At 41.0% G+C, this 23341-nt stretch overlaps 1 protein-coding gene across 8 annotated transcripts in view; it reads right to left on the bottom strand.

Moving 5' to 3' along the window:
* LOC120454282 (putative transcription factor capicua) overlaps positions 1 to 23341 on the bottom strand; it is a 47752-nt gene that overhangs the window by 10001 nt on the left and 14410 nt on the right. For 6 of the 8 annotated variants that reach the window (XM_039639450.2, XM_039639456.2, XM_039639457.2 and 3 more), the window contains 5 exons: positions 4377 to 5564; positions 4167 to 4307; positions 3197 to 3903; positions 2797 to 3021; positions 2551 to 2675 (listed from right to left, as the gene is read on the bottom strand). In XM_039639450.2, coding sequence (XP_039495384.2) covers positions 2551 to 2675; positions 2797 to 3021; positions 3197 to 3903; positions 4167 to 4307; positions 4377 to 5432 — 2254 coding nt within the window. In that variant the 5' untranslated portion in view covers positions 5433 to 5564. The remainder of the gene's footprint in view (positions 1 to 2550; positions 2676 to 2796; positions 3022 to 3196; positions 3904 to 4166; positions 4308 to 4376; positions 5565 to 23341) is intronic. The other 2 variants (XM_039639453.2, XM_039639458.2) reach the window with 1 other exon arrangement.

Raw genomic sequence — 23341 nt, 5'->3', positions numbered from 1 at the left:
TCTTTTAGAAATATTGGCCAAATCCTTCAATGCTCAAACAAAATTATAGGAAATGTAATCACCTACAACGAGAATCCCGAAAAACGTGGGAAAAAACAATCATTGGGCACCCATCTCTTCAAAAGGCTAGTGCCCGAGAGCAAGAAGGATCCATTTAAAGCTCCTACCGAACTGAAAAAGGATCTCAACATATCCGCAACAGTGCAAACAGTTCACACATGTCTAAGGGAACATGGTTTAAAAGGCTGTAGTCCAAGGAAAGGTCCTTTTTTAAATGGGAGACACATACCCAAACGCATTAAGTTCGTCAAGGAACATTTAAATTGGCCATGCGAAAGATGGACGAACTTTTTATTGTCAGATGAGAGCAAGGTGGCTTTTTTTGGTGGGAATGGATCTTGATCGAATGTAAGACGCCCTAGGAACACCGAATATAAGCCAAACGACACAGTAGAAGCAATTAAACACGGCGGATCCAGTGTAATGGTATGGGCATGTTTTTCTTACTAGGGAGTTGGACCAATACATTGGATAAAAACCATAATGGATCAGCATGTGTATGTGGATATTTTGGAGACGGTGATGCTACCCTTTGCTGAATATGATATGCCGCTAAAATGGGTCTTCCAACAAGACAATGACCCCAAGCATACCAGTAGGAAAGCCAAGGAATGGTTCCAAAATAAATCAGTTCATGTTCTGGAGTGGCCTGCGCAGTCGCCAGACCTCAATCCCATCGAAAACCTTTGGTCGGATATTAAAAAGGCAGTTGCAGATTTTAAGCCAACTAATAACGAAAGCCTATGGACCGTGATTAAGGAGTCCTGGAGCAATATAACCCCAAAACGGTGCCAGGACCTGGTTGACTCCATGCCAAAGCGTTGCGCAGCTGTTATTGCTAATAAAGGATACACTACCAAATACTAAATTAATGGAACCGGCGTAGTTTTAATATACAATCACTTGTTATTAATGAATTTGTTACTGTTAAGTTCATATTTTATGTTTAAAGCATTTTTTATGAAGTGGTGCTATTATTTTTTTCGCCCTTTTTTGTCATTTTTCATAAAGTTCCTTAAATAAGTTAAGAATTCATAGAACAATTGTGATTTTTTTTTATTTTCTAAAAAGTGAATTGTTTAACCTTTCTAAATAGGTATTTCAGATCCTTTTAAACCCAAAATTGTAGGTAGGAGACTTATTCAAAGTTTTACTGAGCAAGTGGTGCTATTTTTTTTTTCGCAGCTGTATAAGGTGAAATATTTCGACTACGCCACTGCGAGCATTTCCCTTGGCCGCTGCGGCTGCGCAGTCGCTGCGTCTGGCGTGTAAATCACGCTGCGGTCACACTCTCAAGTGGCCGGGGTGTGGGAGTGGGAGCGGGAGGGCAGATCTGTTGCTCTCTCCGGCGGACAATGGAACCCTTGGTTCGTTTTCGGGATCGAAATTGGAATCGGACACGACCTTTGCGCCGCAGCAGCGACACCTTTCATGAAAAGCGGCGAGGCGGACGGACAAACGACCTTTGTTGAGGTGTGTGAAAAATGGACAGAGGTGGGGAGGGAGAAAGAAAGAACTACGGCGCTGCCACAATAAAATTTTATGATATGCATTTTATGGTGAATTGGAAATGCATCGAACCAGAAAACAAGAGACAAGAAAAGGTCTCGGTCATCACGACTGGACCAAGTGCGCTAGCCTTTTCGTTAAATTAGGTAGAGTATTCGTATTATCCAAAATGATCTGATCCGAAGTTACCAATTATTTCAGAGTCTATGTAATTATTTATTTGGACCCATGGAATATTTAACTATTGTCATTATTAATAAGATGAATTGATTAAAAAAGAGCTAGAGAAATCACTTGATTTTACACGTATTTTATCTGTTTAAGCCCCTTTATTTTTTTAAAAACTTTTAAAGTTAACAGCGTTTCATTAATGCCCGATGTTTTATTAATATTGATTATATTATCTGTGCGCTTAAGCTTTAAGAATAACAATTTTTAACCCATAAACATTTACGGATGGGTCAAATAAGCCTCTTTATTGATACGAATTTACTGTTCAAAAGAAGCTCGACATGTCTTTACTTAAGGCCTGCATTTTATGGTCTTAAAAACGAGACTTTTTTCAGTGCCTAAGAATTCCGGTTCTGAATGAAAGACCTTCCTGTCTTCTGCATTCCGAAGAGATACCTTAATGGGGGAACTCTGTAAAAGGGGATTGGGGAAGATCGTTCCCCCAGCTAAGTAGTTCTTTGGTTCCTAACCGAAATCGAAGAGATATTTTCCACAAGCGCCGTGAAAAATATTTGGCCTTGTCTCTCTAATTGCGTGAACCGAGATGTATTTACGATTGAGCCGGCGCTGCACACGGCGAAAAGGGACGGCACGAGGGAAGGCTGGAAAGGCCAGCCTTGAAATGAATTGCTGCAAACTATGAATAAATTGGTTGAGCCCGGGTTTCAGAACGGTGTCTTAAATGCTTTTATGATGCCCTCTGCCAGATCGTAAAGAGTCAAGAGGTGTGATGGTGCCGTAGAGACTTACCCAGCATGACGGCCGCATCGGTTTCCTCCTGGTCGTAGCGACCTTTAACCCGGTAGTTGGGCGACGTCTCCGAGTCGCGAGAGGTGTCCTCATCGATCTGCGTCTTACTGCTCGATCGACTGTCACTAATAATAAGGAAACAAAATGGGTGCGCAGGTTAGTTAATTATTATATGTATACGGGACTTAAACAGACAAGGCATTCGCAGGAATTAGGTGTTGTAAAAAAAACTTTCGGAGGGCTCACCTGAGCAGACGTCCCGGGCCCGTGGACGAGGGCAGGGCACTGTTGTTGCCCTTCTGGTTGAGGTGCCGTGAGCAGTAACCGCGTCGCTGAGATTCCTTGGTGCAGAGCATGCACAGGCGACGCCACTGCTTGCCGTTGTACTTCTTCCGCACGCCGGACTCAGACTCCACGATGTCTCCCTTCTTGAAGCGGTGCGGCGTAGTGGCCTGAGATCTGTGGATGGCACTGCCGGTTTATTAACAAGCGGTAAAGGATAGGGAAGAAGTTATAGCAAACAGAATGGGATGACCATATAAAGACAAGAATTTTGGAAAGTCTTGTGATATATATTTTCATTAATTACGAAAATCGTAAACCATGACTTATGTATTTATTTTCCGAAAAAAGCATTTCCGCTCACCTTGGTGTTGCTGGATGAGATCGGGGTGTAAGCCTCTGGTCGAGAAGACTTGATGTGCTGCCGCGGCTCTGCATGCTGCTCCGCTTGCTGCAGGCGCTCATCTTCTCCGTGTCCAGGTCGCCGGCCGCTGGCGAGTATCCAATGCCGACCCTTTTGAGTTCATCGTCCGAGTCGTAGTCGTCGTAGCCACGCGACGATTGCTGCTGCTGTTGCTGCTGCATCTTGAGATGCTGCCCATTGCTGCACGTGGAGATCACGATGTCCGCCAAGCCGTTGTACTGCTGGGGATGCGACTGTGCCACCTGGACCACTTGCTCCGATCCGTGGGAGGGCCCGGCGATGGGCGGTCGCGTCTGGAAAGGCGATGTGGCCGTTGTTCGATAATACTCTTCTTGTTTCACCAGTTGCTGCTGCGCCTGCTGATGGGACGTTGTGGGTGGTGCCGTGGGCAGCTTGCCATCATAACGGGTGGCCACGAAGGTCAACGGCGTGCCGGTGGCCGCTTTCGGGTAAACGATATTACCACTGGGCACGGCCATCGCCTCGCAAGCTGCAGCTCCTGCGCCTGCTCCCGCTGCCGACACCTTTCGTTTGGCACTGGATGCGGAGGCACTTGCTCCACCCGTCATTGTCAGTTCGTTTAGCTCGTCCCACCAAGGCGGCTGCAGGAGCCGTAGATCGGCACGTCGCACTACCTTGGTGTTGGGCTGTAATGAAACAGATAGTAACTTTATAAGTACAAGTAAGAACATTTAAAGAAGTAAAAAACTTATGTACAGGAAGCACACAGATTTTAGATTTGCAATAATTTGAATTAGTTCGCTTACTTAAAGTAAGCGTTCAAGTTATTAGTAAATGAAAGGGGATTTAAGCAACTCGTATAGCAAAAAATCAATAATCATGAATATCCAATCCAATCCAATATTATTTAAAATGTATAAAAAATGTTTAGCAAGCTTCGTGTGCTCACCATTTCTTCGCCAATCAGTTGAACGCTGTATTGCTTAGTGTTCTGGTTGATGTCAGTAATGATGCCCTCCACGTAGTTGAAGCTTCCAGAGCCACGACCTTCCACCCGTTGGCGCACGCAGACACGGGCATCCAGCGTAATCTAATCGAGAACGAGAAAAAGGCCTTCACTATATTGGGCGACAAAAGAGACACTATTCGGGGTACTCACATCCGCCATGGGCGGGCTGGCATCGAGTATCACATGGTTACGACCCTGGTGCAACACATCCGTATATAGCAGTAATCCCAAATCGGTGGAATCGAATTCCACGAGTATTGAGTCGGGAGTCGCCTCCTGGGCGTGGCGTATTACCCCGGGAGCATAGTTATTCTGGATTTTGGCTAGGACACGCGTGTTGTTCCACTCGCTGAGATCGAGCAGGGATTGCTGCTGTTGCTGCTGGTGTTGTTCCTGTACATGTTGCTGATTGTTTGAGTTAAAGCTAAAACGTTGTGGTTGCTGTTGTAGCTGCTGCTGCTGCTGTTGCTGTTGCTGTTGGTAGTGAACGGCGGTTGTGGGCGCGTGTGTGCGTTGTTGATGATTGATTGTGGCTGCGTGACTATTGTTGCCGCTGGCAACATGTTGCTTGTAAGTACTACCGCTGGCATGTTGCGGGGATGCAATGATAATACGTTGCTGCTGCTGCTTGATATCGCTGCTGCTGTTACTGTTGCTGCTGCTACTGTTGTTGCCGGCGCCTGCACCGCAACTCACGATCATGCGATGCTGCTGATTGCCGTTGGCCAGGCCATCGCTGTTGCCAGATGTATCGGCGTGTTTCTGCTGCTTCTGCAGACTCACTTGCTGCTGGTGCTGGGGATGCTGCTCGGTCTTGTCCAGCTCGGCTGGATCGAACTTTCGCTTCTTGGGATGCTGCCGCGGCTGAGGTGGTTGCTGTTGCTGAGGTGTGCTGGTTGCTGCAGTTGCGCTTGTTGTCTGTAGGTGCGGCTGAAACAGCACATGTTGCTGCTGCTGCTGGTGTTGCTGCGCTGCTGTCGACTCGGCGGCTGCTGTTGTTGTTGCTGTTGGAATACCGGCGATCGTAGCTCCCGTCGCTGGTATCACCATTTTGTTGGCGGCAACAACAAATGCTTGTTGCTGCTGCTGATGCGGCTGTTGCTGCTGTTTGTTTGTTATGACATAAGTCTCGGCTGCGGCAATCGCGACTGCTGCTGCTCCATGTGTTGCTGTTGCAGTTGCAGTTGCATTGGCAGCGCTGAGCATCTTAGTTGTGGCAGCAACATGTGTGTGGCTTGTTCTCGGGGGGAGGACTGGGTGCAGCAGGGGCTGATTTTCCTTCGGCTTTATGGTATTGGTGTTGCTATTGCAACGGCGGTGACATCAGCAGCATCCTTCCTGCAATCGAAGCGAAAGGCGAGAAAATTTGTTAATTGGGTTGACAACAGAAAACCATTAAAATCAACGACGCCGTTGTCGATGTCATTTCATAATTAGTGTAATCCGCATCCGGACAACCCTGACATCCTGCCACGATCCACAGGACTCACAGAAATTCTGGCGCCCGACGTCGGGACATAAAATTCAATCTCGTCCAACTATGGCTCTCTCTTTCCTTCTGAGTGTGTCTGTGTGCGAATTTGCGACAACGGAAACATTTTAATTTGCACAGACGTCCAGTGGTCTGGGCTGGCTTGTGGGCGACGCCCATCACCCTGCTGCAGCCGGCATTAAAAAAAGGAGTAAAAATGAATATAAATGACACTTGAAACATTTTATGCCAAAGCCACACAGACTGAGGGACGTACAGTTGAACAAAAAGTCAAAACCATTCGGCAACCACAAAAACACCCCCACACACACCGAAGCGGTGCAATTGTAGGTCCAATTGCAACAGCCTCAATCTTTTTAAATTGGGGCTAAAAGAAGGTGTATACCAGGTTAAGTCTTGAATGGCTTACACAACATTACGATGCATCCCGTAACTTGTACGGATTATTGGCAATTATTATGCATTACGAAAGATTCTAAAATTGTTTCCATTATTACAACGTGTAGTTACGTTTTTTTCGTACACATAAGTAAAGTAATATAATCTAAGAAGTTCAATATACCATATTTTAGTCTCCCACGCTCCCCAATTAATTTCACCCAATTGTTATAGATTTTCCCGGTCCCTTTTTCGCTCTCAATTCATCAGACGAAGGGTCTCACAAAAGTCTTGCATACTTCTGGGCATGATACGAATACGACCATTAGGCAGAGTTGCCACATCTTGGTGGTAGAGGCCGCAAATACGGCTTATCGCAGGAGCAACTCCTCCAATGCCATTTCCATTTTCAATTCGATCCCCGTTTTCCATCCACAGTCCGCATCCATCTACATCGCACTGTAGCTCCAACTCAGGTCGGTTGTGTGTAGGCGGAATTGCGGGAAATGACTGCCACGCCCATTGTGGGCGAGCTCTTAAACCCATACACACGTACTATGCGATACCACCACCAATGCAGACACACACACGCACACACAGAGGGAACGAAGCTAAATTGAAGCAACGTAGCAACCAGGAATGAATATAGAAATGAAAGAAAAATGAAAAACCTGCAGCCTTGGCCATATTGTTGTTGCAGTTAGGAGTTGTTGCTGCTGCGCGGGACAAGTGCAATGATTGCTTTATTTTCCCTTTTCCCACCCCACCCAATTTTTTCCAGCTCGCTTTTCATTACTGCGGCCAGGGCTTTCGCGTTTTTGGTTGCTAGGCTGCCAACAGCGACTTGCGATTGTTAGGAAAAATCCACAAGGGCGGCGTTTCAGAGGCGAGAAGAAGACGCTGAAAGGTGGCAGACACGGTGTCTGGTACAGTTGTTGGGGCAAGCGTGGAAAGTGCCAGCACATACTGCGAAAAACCGAGATATGTTAGTCGGAAAATATGCAGGAAAGGTCGCTACAGAAATGATAGCGTTTCATGCCCTCTGCACCAAATGTATTCATTATAATTTGGGAAATTGGGGAACGCATTAGATGTAAAACAAACCGAGTTTGTTTGACAGATATTACCATCATTTTTGTAAGAAATAATGACTCAGGGTGACAGGCTTAAGCAGACTACCACAATTATTTAAATTGGGCTTTATTGTGTTTAAATTACATTTCCATACGCTCCTAATTTTTGCAGTGCCTTTGACGGATTTTGAAGAACCAAGAGAATTCTGCGTCAGACGGCAGTAAGCTGAATATAGTACCTCAGATGACGAGTGAGATTCCGGATCAGGCTAAATACTCGACTTGCGATTAGTTGGACACATGCTCATATGCACAAACCATAACACCCTCAGCACACACCCACACACAGTGGCAAGCTTATGCACATATTTATAAAGCTTTTATGTAAATAACAGCATATCTTCTATATTTGTTCATGCGTTGCAGCACAGGGCGTGTGTGGGAGTGTTTTGGGTGCTTGTGTGTGTGTGCTCAGTCACAGAAAACGACTTCAAGTGTGGGAGTAAAGGGGGTTAGGTGTTAGGTTGCTACCGATGCGTGCCTAAGTAAATCTAACCATATCCCGCGCTCTTAACTTTATTTTGATGGCTGGGAGTCCGGATCTTATGTCCATTTTCTAGCTTCACACAGCCAGTAAAATAGGAGAGTGGTATCGTATGTTATGATAAACGAAGGACCATAGTTCCGATCCTTAGATCACTAGTTATTTCATCTCTCTTAGATTGAAAATGTAAATTACAAATGTACTGTACACTTGAATGGTTCTAACCAGATTTTCGAAAACTTTATATGTATATGGAGAAATCTATGAAAGTCTACATAAATTGTGTTAGGTAAATAAACGAATTATATCTCTCATTGATCATTAACTTAGCTGTGAACGTTCATTTGTTCAATTGCCAGACAATGGGATTTCCTTGCCATTTAACTGGCAAAAAAATCCAAAACCTTGCAATGCAATGTGTGCATTTGTGCATTATTACAGTTATCTGTTTATTGTACTCCCCATTGCCAAAATTTTAGCAATTTTGTTTGTCATTTGTGTTTTAGCGTCTGTGTTGGTTGGTCTGTGTGTAAGTCAGCAAGTGTGAGTGCGACTCTTTCAATCGCCATCATTTCCATCTGCATTGTCTTTATTGTTGCCATTGTTGCTTTTTATGATGTGGTTCAGCAACTGCATTTGGCATGCATGTTAATTTCTTGTGCTCTCATTGCACTTTGCTTTTGCTGTTTCTGCTTTAGTCAGTTATTGTTGGCTGCTGTTGTTAATTGGCATATTCAGATTTATGACGCAAGCTCACACGCAAACTATAGCTAATACCAAAACTAATACCTACGCGATCGATCTCAATGCAGTCATGCTAAATTGAATGCAAAACATGCGTGAGAACGAGACGACGACATGTGTTTGTGATGTAGTAGAGTGCATTTTTTACACCGGAAATATTAATGAATATGCTCAACATTTTTAGTGAAATGCAGCATAGGTAGAAGAGCTTTTCCTCAAATCCCATCCATTAACTTTGTTAATTCGCAAAATTTTTTTTTCTCTGCAAATTTGTTATGGACATGGAAGAATCTAATTAGAGAGTTCCTTGAACCCTAACGGTCATTTGTTTTGGCGCCAAATCGAAAGCGAAAGGAAAAGTGTAGAACACACGAGCCACAAAGAAGAGAGCGAGCCGAAAAGTCCATACAGAAAGTTAATCTCGCATTTACTACCTCTCTTACCCGCACTCACTCAGTGTGCTGCTCCCCTTTTGTCTCTCGCTCCCTCCCGCACTCAATGCACTTAGCAACGGGACAAACGCAGCAACTGCGCTGCCGACGCCGCTGCCCGGCTGCTGCAATGTCAGTAACCCCACTCAAGCGAAAGAGCGAGAAGGAGTGAGAGATATGGAAAGGGAGAATGAGAGCGGGGGAGTGCAGTTAGCGTTGTGAATTTGTTTGCTGTGATTTTTCTGTGCATATTTTTCATCCATTTTTACGTTGCATTTTATGCTGTTGCCAACTCGTCAACGGTCCTTCGCCCATTCTCCAAATCAACTGAAACCAAAAACAAAAAACGACCGCTCTTAGTCATTCAAAGCAGGCAACAACAAAATAATCCATCAGCATCAAGTGAGAGTGAGTTGTTCGCAGTGAGCAGCTTCTACGCCTCATACTCTGTTCGCCCCCCACCACCCACTATTTTTTACTGCAGGAGAACCAGAGAACGAGAAACGCCGAATGCCGCTCATTTGCGTAGAGTAAATGCAAGCAACTCGTGCATACGTCTTTTCTTCGCCCTCTCCCTCTCTTCCGCCGTCTTCAACACATACACACACTCTCACCATCAAGCATGCGTACCCACACACGGGCACGCATGAATGCAAAGCGCTGCAGCAGCAGCGGCAACAACAGGAACCAGAACAGTAGCAGCCCAGGAGGATTTTACATCGGCGCGTGTAACAGTGATAGGCACCAGGCGCCACAAAATTAGAAGCGGTCCCCCTTTTACAGAATTGGCTTATAGCATTTTCTCTTCATGAAAATAATCCGTTGAACTTTTAAATTTAAAAATTCATATTTTGAAAACACTTTCTGATAAATATAATTCCGAGATTCATAACCTTATCGTTTTTATTATATCTAAGTCATAACAAGTCAGAACAATGTATTGATTTTTTTTACAGAAATCATAGAATAGAATATAATAGGATGTAAAGTGCATGTTTCCTAAGATTACCACGGATATCGCTCGTAAGTATGCAATGAGAATTGGAATTAAACTGACCCTGATTAAAAACCCATATGAATGTAATTTGGTTCATGTCATAAAGTTCAGAAAATGTAAATCAATTCATATAGCTAACACTTGCTTAAATGCTATGATAAATATGATTAAACCTAATTAATCATTTTATACTTTTTGCCTACCACATCAGTTTAGTTAAACATTTAATTTGAATTTTAAAGTAAATTTAATTTTGATCACTCAAGTTCATGAAAATCCGTGGCATTCTTTTTTTTACGAACCGAACGAACAAAACGTTTTCGGTTTGGACTATTTATCCCACTTTTGTGTCCCAGTCTGTGACATCTACACATATGTATGTAGAGTGTGTGTGCTTGTTTGTTTGTGTGTTTCTGCAGCCTTTACTCATTTGTAGCGTTTCGCTTTTGCATGGCGTAAATTTTTTGTATGCGCTGTGCTTGAACTTATGCGGCTGTTGTTGTTGCTGCCGCTGCTTTTATTGTTGTCGCGTTCGTGTTGTTGCAGTTGCACTATGAGGAATATAAGAATGCAGTGGAGAAGAATGAAAAAGGCTGATGCGAAATGTTGTATGCTTGATGCTGCTGGATGTTGAAAGCTGACGATGGGGCACTCTTATGTTCCTTCGCCTGCTCGTTGGGTTTTTCTCCATAGTAGTAAAGACGACGTGCCACGAGCACTTGCGTGTGTGTGACGTTGGGGACTCGAAGTCCCCCATACCAGTGCAAGTGCCTACACCAACACCAATACCAATACTATTGCAGCCTGTCCCTGGTAACACGAAGCGCGCGAAAATGTTGATGCAGAGGAAATCGCCAGGAGAGGGAGCAAACATTTTTATACCCGTTACTCGTAGAGTAAAAGGGTATACTAGATTCGTTGAAAAGTATGTAACAGGCAGAAGGAAGCGTTTCCGACCATATAAAGTATATATATTCTTGATCAGCCGAGTCGATCTGGTCATGTCCGTCTGTCCGTCCGTCTGTCTGTCCGTATGAACGTCGAGATCTCTAGAAAGTTGAGATTAAGCATACAGACTCCCAAGACATAGAAGCAACGCAAGTTTATCTAACGCCCACAAACCGCCCAAAACTGCCACGCCCACACTTTTGAAAAATGTTTTGATATTTTTTCATTTTTATATTGGTATTTTAAATTTCTATCGATTTGCCAAAAAACTTTTTGCCACGCCCACTCTAACGCCCACAAATTGCCCAAAGTTGCCACGCCCACACTTTTGAAAAATGTTTTGATATTTTTTCATTTTTGTATTAGTCTTGTAAATTTCTATCGATTTGCAAAAAAACTTTTTGCCACGCCCACCCTAACGCCCACAAATTGCCAAAAACTGTCAGTGTTTAAGACTCTCCTTCGCACTTCCACCAGCTGAGTAACGGGTATCAGATAGTCGGGGAACTCGACTATAGCGTTCTCTCTTGTTTATTTTCCCATTTTGTTTGCTTTTTTCTTTGGTCCCACTGTTTTGCGGAGTGAAATTGTAATGTGGAGCAGCGCGGGCAACGACGACTGATTGCAGTGGGCAAACGATAAGATGACGGGGCGAATAAGGCAAAAAGGCGAAAAAAACATGAGACAGTGCAACTTCATCAAAGCGACTGAAATCGTGTATCGACAAAGTCGTGTCTGCAACAGATTCCATTTAATTTCTGTAAGATGTTCAAATTTTAATACCAAAATTGGTTTATTTAAGATTCATCTTTGTATTTTAATACAACATTTTTTAACCCTTGTTTGAAAAGTATACATTTGTTTTAAAACCTATTGGTATTTCAACCTAAGAAGTGTCTTATATTCCCCGATCGGGAAGGTCGCTGCTAGTCGAGTTTTAAAGACAATACAATCAATACCCTTGCAAAGTTTTCAATTTTGGTATACACCAGTTTGACAACATATAATTTTATATATAAGTTCATCATCAAAGGAACCTCAAGGGGATCTCACTGTAAGCCCGCTGAGAAAGCGCGATGGTGTCAGCTCTACTACATCATATCTACACCACAAAATCTCAAGCTTATGCAAAAATATAAAAAAAAAATTAAATAAACGAAGAATACAACTTAAACGGTAGCCAGAGGAGGCATAAACAAAATGGGAAAAAGCATTTTGGCGCCTTCGAGAAGTCACTGTACGTATGTATTTCTCTTGCACATTTAGTTGCAGTCGCTTAATTGGCTTTAATGCAATTCGATTAATTTGCCAATGTTGCGAAAAGTTTTTGCCTGTGCCCACAGACTAATTAAAATTGTTGCTGTGTCTAGCGCCACAGAAGTCAGCCCTAGAATTTTTCCTGGCCATCATCGCCATCATGATTGCAGACGCTAATGTTGTTGGCCGATCTATCGCCTGGTGTTTCCAGCTAATTGCAGTTAAGAAACAATTTAGTACTTAAAATACATGGCACTTTGACTGAAGAAATGAATGTGTGTGTGTAGCGAAAGATCAGTGAACTTATCATTTCATGTGAAGTGTATATGCACTTGAGTGAGTGAGTACCGTATATATTTTAGAAATTAATGTAATTAAGGTCACAAAAACATACTATACTTTAATAACCAATTCAATTCTTTATAGATAATTATTGCCTGGATTAAGCGTTCTTGTAAATTTCGTATTTTTTTGTTTCTTGAAATATATATTTCCATATTTACTATGTAATATAAACAAGAGAGAACGCTATAGTCGAGTTCCCCGACTATCTGATACCCGTTACTCAGCTAGTGAAAGTGCGAAGGAGGTCTTCAACACTGACAGTTTTTGGCGGTTTGTGGGCGTTAGAGTGGGCGTGGCAAAAAGTTTTTTGGCAAATCGATAGAAAATTACAAGACTAATACAAAAATGAAAAAATTTCAAAACAATTTTCAAAAGTGTGGGCGTGGCAGTTTTGGGCGGTTTGTGGGCGTTAGAGTGGGCGTGGCAACATGAATCGACAAACTTGCGCTGCGTCTATGTCCCTGGAGTCTGTATGCTTAATCTCAACTTTCTAGCTTTTGTATTTCCTGAGATCTCGACGTTCATACGGACAGACAGACGGACGGACAGACGGACATGGCCAAATCGACTCGGCTATTGATCCTGATCAAGAATATATATATGGTCGGAAACGCTTCCTTCTGCCTGTTACATACTTTTCAACGAATCTAGTATACCCTTTTACTCTACGAGTAACGGGTATAAAAATTAAGTTCCTTAAGAATGTACTCATATTAAAATACGATCTAAAAACAACTATTCCATTTCAAAATATTTTCAATGCAAACAGACGTAGACTTCAATTACACAAACGACAACTGCAGTTCTAAAACAAGAGAGAACGCTAAAAATTTGCATTAAATCATTTATTTTTCTCTGAACTTTTTTCTTCTTTTCTTCCTCTTTGACAGCCTCCGATCCAGCCCCTATCCAGCATCTTATTCACCTCTTTCTCGACTCAGACGCCAAACGGTAGCAAAGAGCCAACAATGTGGAATGTGTTGAAATTTTCAATGCAATATGCCGCAGGAGGCGATAGGGTTGTGTATCTCTTAAATAATTAGAATGACTTTCATGTCATCATTTTTGCAGTTTCTAGCATTTTTGGTTTATAATTCCTGTTGCAGCTTTTTAATGATAACTCATGAATGGGTTATACATACACATGTCTTTCCAAAGAGTAATTTAAAATCAGTTTGTTCTTCTCCCTATATGATGACGATAAGGGGAATGGGTGATCAGGCGCATGAGCAAAGAGTTAAGTAGGAAAAAAGTATAAAAATAAACAAAAAACAATTTTTAAAAGAATAAACAGCCTAAGCTTTGTACTTAATGGCCCGCTACTGCATGGGGATGGATTGCGGATGGAGCAAAAATAAACAAGAGAGAACGCTATAGTCGAGTTTCCCGACTATCTGATACCCGTTACTCAGCTAGTGGAAGTACGTCTTCCACACTAACAGTTTTTGGTGGTTTGTGGGCGTTAGAGTGGGCGTGGCAAAAAGTTTTTTGGCAAATCGATAGAAATTTACAACACCAATACAAAAATGAAAAAATAACAAAACATTTTTCAAAAGTGTGGGCGTGGCAGTTTTGGGCGGTTTGTGGGCGTTAGAGTGGGCGTGGCAATATGAATCAACAAACTTGCGCTGCGTCTATGTCTTTGGAGTCTGTATGCTTAATCTCAACTTTCTGGCTTTTGTAGTTCCTGAGATCTCGACGTTCATACGGACAGACGGACGGACATGGCCATATCGACTCGGCTATTGATCCTGATCAAAAATATATATATACTTATATGGTCGTTATATACTATATGGTCGGAAACGCATCCTTCTGCCTGTTACATACTTTTCAACGAATCTAGTATACCCTTTTACTCTACGGGTATAAAAATATAAAAAAGTGGAAAGAACCCACAGGCATCGGCATCTCTCGTTCGTGTCAATAGCTGTCGGTTGTTCACAAAGAAATTGGAACTGTGCCTAAGTCAGCCCTCCCAGTAACCGATTTTGTTTTTCCAACTTTTTGTTTATTTGTGTTTTCCCGCTGCCAGTGGGTTAAACGAAAATTTTATTTGGCTTAGAACGGCTAAATTTTGGCGTGCGTAAACAAAAATGTTGCTGGCCACATTGTTGCCATTACCGACAGTGATGATTTAGGATCGTGGGGAAATCATTTGAAATCTTAACCCAAGACGGGCATTATAAACAGTATATAAGTATATGATTGGCGATATTCCACCGTAACCATCGTAAAATCATTGCAAACAGTCTAAAAAGTATAAGATATACGATTAAAACGCAATGGTTCAATTCCGGAGTCTCTTCTATATATGCTTTAAGCTTTAACATTGGAGCTCATTCAGTTCAATGGTGTCATAATCATGTTCTGTACATTACCTTTATTCGAAGAAAAGGATTAGGTGTTTGGTCGTAATTGATTAAATAACACTTCTCATAAACACCTTCGATGTAATTATGTTACCGATACCCATTCTCAAACACACCCAACTGAATGACTTGATTGCCAATATAATTTAAAATTTAAATTAGACCTAAACCACAATCTGACCAACAAACACAGCACATGAGAACGTTCCCATGTATCCAGTGGAATGTCGGAAAATTTGTAATAATTGCCGTAACTCGAAATCGATTTCTATCAAAAATGTACTTGGCAATTCTTGTTTTCCACAGTCTCACGCCTCCGATTGTGGAATTGTTTTGTCGACTGCTCAATCAAGATGGCAACCCTATTCTGGTTTTCTCCGTTTTTTTTAAGATTTCAATTTTGCCGTTCTTATGCAATGTTCACTATTAAATATTTATGTAAGCAGAAAAAGTGCAAATACATTGAACAAATGCATAAAAATGCGATATACATATATGATTTGCTTACTTATGTGTGTGTGCATGATAAAAAATGCATTTGATTGAGCTCTAAATGCAAATTTGGCTGCTGTTTGAGTGCCTCGGAGTATTGTGATTTTATTGCGTGAGATTGCAAATACACTGGGGATGTGTTTATACCCGTTACTCGTGGAGTAAAAGGGTATACTAGGTTCGTTGAAAAGCATGTAACAGGCAGAAGGAAGCGTTTCCGACCTTATAAAGTATATATATTCTTGATCAGGATCAATAGCCGAGTCGATCTGGTCATGTCCGTCTGTCCGTCCGTCTGTCCGTCTGTCTGTCCGTATGAACGTCGAGATCTCAGGAACTACAAAAGCTAGAAAGTTGAGATTAAGCATACAGACTCCCAAGACATAGAAGCAGCGCAAGTTTATCGATTCATGTTCCCACGCCCACTCTAACGCCCGCAAACCGCCAAACGCCACGCCCACAAAATGTTTTGATATTTTTTCATTTTTATATTGGTATTTTAAATTTCTATCGATTTGCCAAAAAACTTTTTGCCACGCCCACTCTAACGTCCACAAACCGCCCAAAGCTGCTACGCCCACACTTTTGGAAAATGTTGTGATATTTTTGCATTTTTGTATTGGTCTTGTAATTTCTATCGATTTGCCAAAAAACTTTCTGCCACGCCCACTATAACGCCTACAAACCGCCAAAAACTGTCAGTGTTGAAGACTCTCCTTCGCACTTCCACTAGCTGAGTAACGGGTATCAGATAGTCGGGGAACTCGACTATACCGTTCTCTCTTGTTTTGAATTGTTCCTTTTCTTGTTTATATACCTAGTGACCGTTTTATAACCATGGCTTACGGTGACAATTAAAAAATGTGCTTTTTTTTATCAACTTAATTCCCTAAACAGAGTTTAAAAGTGTTAAATGGTGTGTCAAAAATGTATATTTTATACTCTATACTATGATTACTTTAAATGTTTGACTATGACTATTTAAATGTTTTTTTGTTTCCTTAACAATACAGTGTTTATGTACAGTCATTTAAAGTAAAATTCTTTCTCTTTTCGGGAGTGATTCAGTTACTTACGAGTTTTACTTAAATAAAGATAAGTTTGGAATGCTTAAATCACAACTTCTCGACGTAGAACAATAAACACAAAACACAATAAACAACGATAAGAACATTCAAAAACAAATTTGTTTGCAAACGAAAAATTTGAAAAACACACCAAATTGTGAACTTCATTTACCATTTTATAATACGATTGGCTCACCTATTCTTTTCAAAAGCAGATATGATAAAGTTAAAAAATGGATAATCAATAAAAGACATTGAATCCAAGTCGTAAAAAACAAGGTAACGCACACGCCCCGTTCATCTTTACTATCAACTTTGGGGCAACTAACAACGCTAATGAGGCTAAAAAAAAACTTTGGCCCGATAACTCAGTGGGGAAAGGGAAACTTCGGGTTAGCTTAGTAAAGTAAGTTGGTAAAACTGTTAGGAAACCAACTTGGCTATTGAGTGGGAAATGGGACTGCTTATTGGCTTCGAATTAGACGTAATAGATTTCTATATTTCGCTGAGGAAAAAAATGTTCAATAAACTTATTAAAGACTAACAATTATATACTATTTTTCAGTCTACTTCTTGTTAAGCAGCTCTGACAGCCGTAGTGGGCTGCCTATCCCTCGTTGTAAACCCTTTTTCAAACCAAAAGTGCATAGAGAGCTTTCTGCGACAAATGAATATCAAAAACCATAAAGGCAAGAAAAAGGAACCCTGCATAGGGTAGAAAAATCTTTAGAATTCAGTTTTCTTTGCTTAAGTAAAGCAGAAGTAGCAGAAGGCGGACGGATGCAAGGAAAAATGATTAGGGGACCTGCTTTCAGAGCAAACTATAATGGCCACAAGTGTCAAAGGCAGGCCAGGACTTCATCCTCATCAGCTTTATTGGATAGGGGAGGAATGAACTGTGAACAAGACTTTTGTAGTCGTTTCTTAGCATAACACGAGTCTCAAATTGATTTACTCAAACCGAAGCACAACAGCACTAGCACCTAAAAAAAAGGAGGAAAATGCTGGAGAAAAAGGAAAATGTATTTGCCTACTGGCCTAGGAAACGTTTTACCGTTTGGAACGTGCACTGGCATGGCGATGAGCATGGGCAATACCAAGAATATATCGTTATAGGGATGCCACCGCCCACAGAGGGAGAGTTTTATGTGCGTCAGCTGCTGGCTAAGTGGCTTTCCCCGCCCACTGGTTTTTCGTGCAATCTTCGGCATCGTCCATTCTCTTTGCGTTCTGTGCCTCACCTTTCGAACCGGGGGCAAATATATCTGAAGCGTGTGTTCAAGGATGGCGATGCTGATGGTGATAGCGACGCATCGGATGAGAGGCACCGAAGGATGAGGAAGTGACTGAGTGCTGGTCAGCGTCAACAGCTAAGCTGGCCAAGTGTCCTAACCAAGTTAGCTCGCTTTAAATGGCTTCAACAGGGGCCACCTCACACACCTCAATTAACTATAAACAACCTGACAAATAATGTTCCGTTAACAAGGGGAAAACAAATGAACTCAGCGATATCAATGAAAGTGGAGCACATGATAGTGGAGATTCTGAATAAATACACATCAACCGATATATAGATCAATTGAATATCTGGTTCCTTCAGATACCTACATGTGTTACCCATTTTAAACGTATATTCGATATAGAGGTTTGTAATTAGGTTTAGCTTTATAGGTTTTAACAAGAGGGAACGCTATAGTCGAGTTCCCCGACTATCTGATACCCGTTACTCAGCTAGTGGAAGGGAGAAGGAGAGTCTTAAACACTGACAGTTTTTGGCGGTTTGTAGGCGTTATAGTGGACGTGGCAGAAAGTTTTTTGGCAAATCGATAGAAATTTACAAGACTAATACAAAAATGAAAAAATATTAAAACATTTTTTAAAAGTGTGGGCGTAGCAGCTTTGGACGGTTTGTGGGCGTGAGAGTGGGCGTGGCAAAGTATTTTTGCAAACCGATAGAAATTTACAAAACTAATACAAAAATGAAAAAAAATGAAAACATTTTTCAAATGTGTGGGCGTGGCAGTTTTTGGCGGTTTGTGGGCGTTAGAGTGGGCGTGGCAACATGAATCGATAAATTTGCGCTGCGTCTATGTCTCTGGAGTATGCTTAGTCTCAACTTTCTAGCTTTTGTAGTTTCTGAGATCTCAGCGCTCATACGGACGGACAGACAGACGGACGGACGAACGGACATGGTCATATCGACTCGGCTATTGATCCTGATCAAGAATATATATACTTTATATGGTCGGAACGCTTCCTTCTGCCTGTTACATACTTTTCAACGAATCTAGTATACCCTTTTACTCTACGAGTAACGGGTATAAAAACGGTGCCCGATCTATAAGCATAAAAACCAAAGGCAAGTTCTTTGTCACTGAACCTACTATATTATATTATTATACCCGTTAAAGGCATACAGACTCCAGAGACATAGACGCAGCGCAAGTTTGTTGATTCATGTTGCCACGCCCACTCTAACGCCCACAAACCGCCAAAAACTGCCATGCCCACAATTTTGAAAAATGTTTTGATATTTTTTTCATTTTTTTATTAGTTTTATAAATTTTTATCGATCTGCCAAAAAACTTTTTGCCACGCCCACTCTAACGCCCACAAACCGCCCAATGCTGCCACGCCCACAATTTTGAAAAATGTGTTGATTTTTTTCATTTTTGTATTAGTCGTATAAATTTCTATTTACAATACCACACTTTAAAAGATAAAAGAGCTTATAGAACACGCACATGCAGTCAAAAGTTAACTTGTTGAAGGTAAATAGAAGATCGAAATATAATATCATGTAAATATTTGACACCACTTAGCAAAATGCGTGTGTGCCGCTTCGTGTCAGGCCCTATTTCGTTCTCTGTCCTATTTCCATTTCCATGCTATCTCCACGAGGCCGAGGTTCTGGGGGAAAGGTTAGACCCTTCGTACAGGCACGACAAGGAAATGCGTGCATGGGTATAAATAAATAAACTCAAATTGAAGGCATTTGGCCGGGTTGTAGTCGCGGGCTTGTCACTCTATTTACATGACCACATTGTGGAGACGATGGCTGTGTTGTTATTGCTGTTTATGTAGCCACTAATTGCGTGGCTTATCTCAAATTTCAGATCGGAGCCCGAGGCTGTCAGGAAATAGGACCTCGAAAAATAATGAGGTAGATGAAGAATTAGGCGCTAGAGAGATCCGATTTAAATAATGAAGTCTTGAAATTGTATTAGTTCGAATATAGAAAAATTACCTACATGCCTATATGACTTGCAGAAAAGAGTAAAGATATAAACAACAATTAATTATTTCGATAATTGAAATTTTTTAGCTTAAACTTAGAAAGTTTCTTATTGTCATTCATTTAGCATGTAACGCCAACTATTTCTGCGATTCCCATGACAAATAAACTTATAATTTAAATACAATTTAATCGACATTTCCATTACCATCACACTTTATCTTGGAACGCATTTGCATTCAATTTGGATTCTTAAAATCCCCGCATCTGTGGCAATCGGCTTACTGGCCTTTTGTGGCCGAGGATGGCCTACAAATAAACCTTGAAAATTATTTATTTAAACATGGCAAGTTCTTTTTTCCTCCTTTTTCGTTTATTGACTGAGAGCCCTAAACAAATATATGAACCTAAGCGCAAACCGAGCCCGAGTCGTAAGTAACATTTTTGAGGTTCGGGGCCCTGTTTTTTGGTTGGTCCCTCTTCGTTCTGTCTATTCTCGCCTTGTGTTGATCAAACAGGAAAGTGCGAATCCAAAGGATAATGTCAGGGACCGCCGGCCAAAAGGTCGTAGGTTAATCATATCGTCATGAAAATGGTGCCCACATGTGTGGCGTGGCACGGCACTAGGTACCACGTTTCTGAAACGGCGGCTTGACTCATGACACGCTTTGATTTTCAGAGACCCAACCACCGAGTGCTACCAACTTGTTCAGCAGGTGGCTGAGTCAGTAGTTCAGGTGCGTAGTTTTGAATGGAGGACTGCGACAGCTCTCCTCTCCCATACCCATACAATCCCATCTGAACCCCTTTGGCTGCGCCCATGGTCTGAAGCTTAGTCAATACCCAAAGATCGCTCCGTAAGTTTTCTTTTATTTTATTTCGAATTTCGCAATAAGTGGAAACTAAGGCGATAGGAAACTGATTAGTTGTGTGGGCATTGAGATAATGTAATTATTATATAAAAGCTTTTTGTATTTTCTGTGGGTTTAAAAAAATTCCAAATATAAAGTTACAAGTACAGAAAAAATGTTATACTTTTCTGCTTTTCAAATACAATATCATATTCAGTGAAGCAATTATTCTAAGAATATTTAAACACAGAAATTCCAACCTACAGTCACTGGTTTTACTTTCCAATCAAGAGCACACATCAAATTTTCAAAGAAATAATCATTCTCATTTAGAAATCAATGTTATAATCGTGGCGGATCTTCGAGCAGATCGTTTTGACATGTTAAATTAGGTATATTTTACAATCGAAGCTTTAAAGACCCTTTTCACAATACGATAAGTGAAAACCATAAACTTGAGCCCGAAACGAACGCCTACGCGAAAACTCAGTGGGGTTTTGCCGCCAGTAGGCGCCTGGCAAAGAAATAAAAAAACATAACAACGATAGTAAACAAAGGAAAGAGAAGCGGCCCACGCTTCTGGGACAAGCCACTCATTAATTAATTTCATTGGATCTAAGATTTAAGTCCAACCCCCGCCTGATTACCCTTGAATCATGCCACGAGGGTCGTCGGGAATCGTGTCAATGCGGAGAACAAGCGCATTTTCTGTGTAGGCCGTAGAATCGAATTGGGGACTGGGGGGACTGGGGTATCGGGGGATTGGCGTACTGGGTTCCCCCGACTTGGCAACCCGATTGTTGTAGTATTTCGTCCATTTGCCTGCGTGGGCCGACCGGTTTCAGCTTTAACTTCCATATCTGCTGTGCAGTGTTATAATAACACATACATATATGCATCGTATGAGCATAAGATTTCGTACTACGAACGTAGTAAATTAAAAGTGCAATCACGACAAACCCAAGCACGTCGCTCCCGCTTGCTTTTGTAACTGATTAGGTTGGGCAAAAAAATAAAATATAATACTATACTGTGCACACTATAAAGCAAAGAAAGTTGCAAGAACAACAACAAAGACCCACGCGAAATGTGCATTTTGTTGATGCATGTGAAATAACGAAAAATGATGACAAGACCTTTAAAAATGCGACAAAAAATACGCTTGGAAAATCAAGGTTGCATATAAGAAACGTGCCCATGTAGTGGCCGAAGTTCACCGACAATAAACATATCATATCAGTTCAAAAACTAAATAGATGTTTTTGTAGGGTTCTATATGCCATTTTTGCTCATATAGATGAACTTAATCCGTAGATTCTAAGCAAATAATCTATAAAAATAGGCATAGAAAATGATCACAAACATCCAAGCATTGAGCATTTAAATTGTAAACTTAAAGTGTTTTACAAATAAAAACAAAGCCGACAAATTATTTTTGGATGACTTGAAGTAATCGAATTATTAATATCTTCAATCTACTATTTAAGTCTAGTTTACCAGAATTTAAATTTAGACTTCATTTATGCGAAATCCCGTTAAAAACCAAATTATGTAATCGTAGTAATGGTGTACATACCTGAAAAGTAAGGAAAGAAAAAATACATTAGTAATTTAGAAATTTACAAATATGTATGTATGTACATATGCATATACATATATATTGTTGATTTAAATTGAGTAAATAGCAGCTGCGTTTCTAGGTATTCTGTGGAACTAACAAACAGACGCCAAGAAAGAATTATATCCGTTTTCCCCCTTCCATTTGAGGCGAAATTGAGGCGACAGTTAGCGTACAAAATACCTTTAAAGGGCGCTCTTCATAGATATGGGTGTGTGAACAGTTTGATTAGGATTTGGATCTGGATTTCCGAGAAACTTACTTAATAACATTTTTGCATTTTGTGGCTTCTAATAATAGGGCGGGAGTTGTATTGGCCAAGTTGATTTTTACTGTTGGTCATGCATATAAAGCAGCTGTTGCTCGTATCGGTTATGTGTGAAACTTAACACAACTCAATTTGACCAAAAAGGCGGCTTTGGGGACAACAAACAACAAATTTCAGCCGGGTAGACAGATATGTGGCGAGAGATTGCATGAATGTTGGAATATTTGTTGTATAATTTATTCAGCACACTCAGACAAGCCGATAAAGATAAACATGTAAATCAAACAAGAACTTTGACTGATGGCGACACCGCGACGCCTTCGTTGTTGGTATGGTTGTTGTTCTTGCCATTGGTGGCTGATTGAGTGGCGCCAACGAATTAATAACTTTCTAGAACCGCAATCTATCGTTTATGATGTGTGCAATTTTTTGGTTGTTTCTTTTTTTTTTTGGTCGATGTTTTCCAGCTTGTTCATTCGCTTGCATACCCGCCCGAGTGAGAATTACCTCTGCAAACTATGTGTTCGGAAATCGCTACACAAAATTTAAAGAAAGCAAACAATGGGTCAAGATTTATGAGCATTAAGTGTGTGTTGCGTAGAATACAGAAATACATAAATATCCTTATCGTAGTTGAGAAAACGACTATTTGCACAAGATGTTATCTTTTAATGTGGTTAACAATAATAGTTATATTAGCAAAATGATTTATGAAATACGTAAAATATTCATAAATAACATCAAAGAAGTGTCATTGCACTGTAAGAATTATAATAATGTTTTTGTTATTGTTTTTTTATATATCCTTATAGAGTTTATTTTGGTTTTCGCTTCCATTTGTTATGATCACTTTTGTCTATATTTTACGTCTTAAATGCTCGTCCCGACTGAAATTCCCTTTTCGTTCCCATCATTAGGCTAATTTAATCACCTAGGAGCACCCAGCCAAATGTGTACTCGACAAGAATTACACTTTTTTCGGCATGAAAAAATATTTGCAATA

This window comes from Drosophila santomea, chromosome 3R (genome assembly GCF_016746245.2).
Source record: "Drosophila santomea strain STO CAGO 1482 chromosome 3R, Prin_Dsan_1.1, whole genome shotgun sequence".
Lineage (NCBI taxonomy): Eukaryota > Metazoa > Arthropoda > Insecta > Diptera > Drosophilidae > Drosophila > Drosophila santomea.
This window is presented reverse-complemented; position numbering and strand designations above follow the sequence as displayed.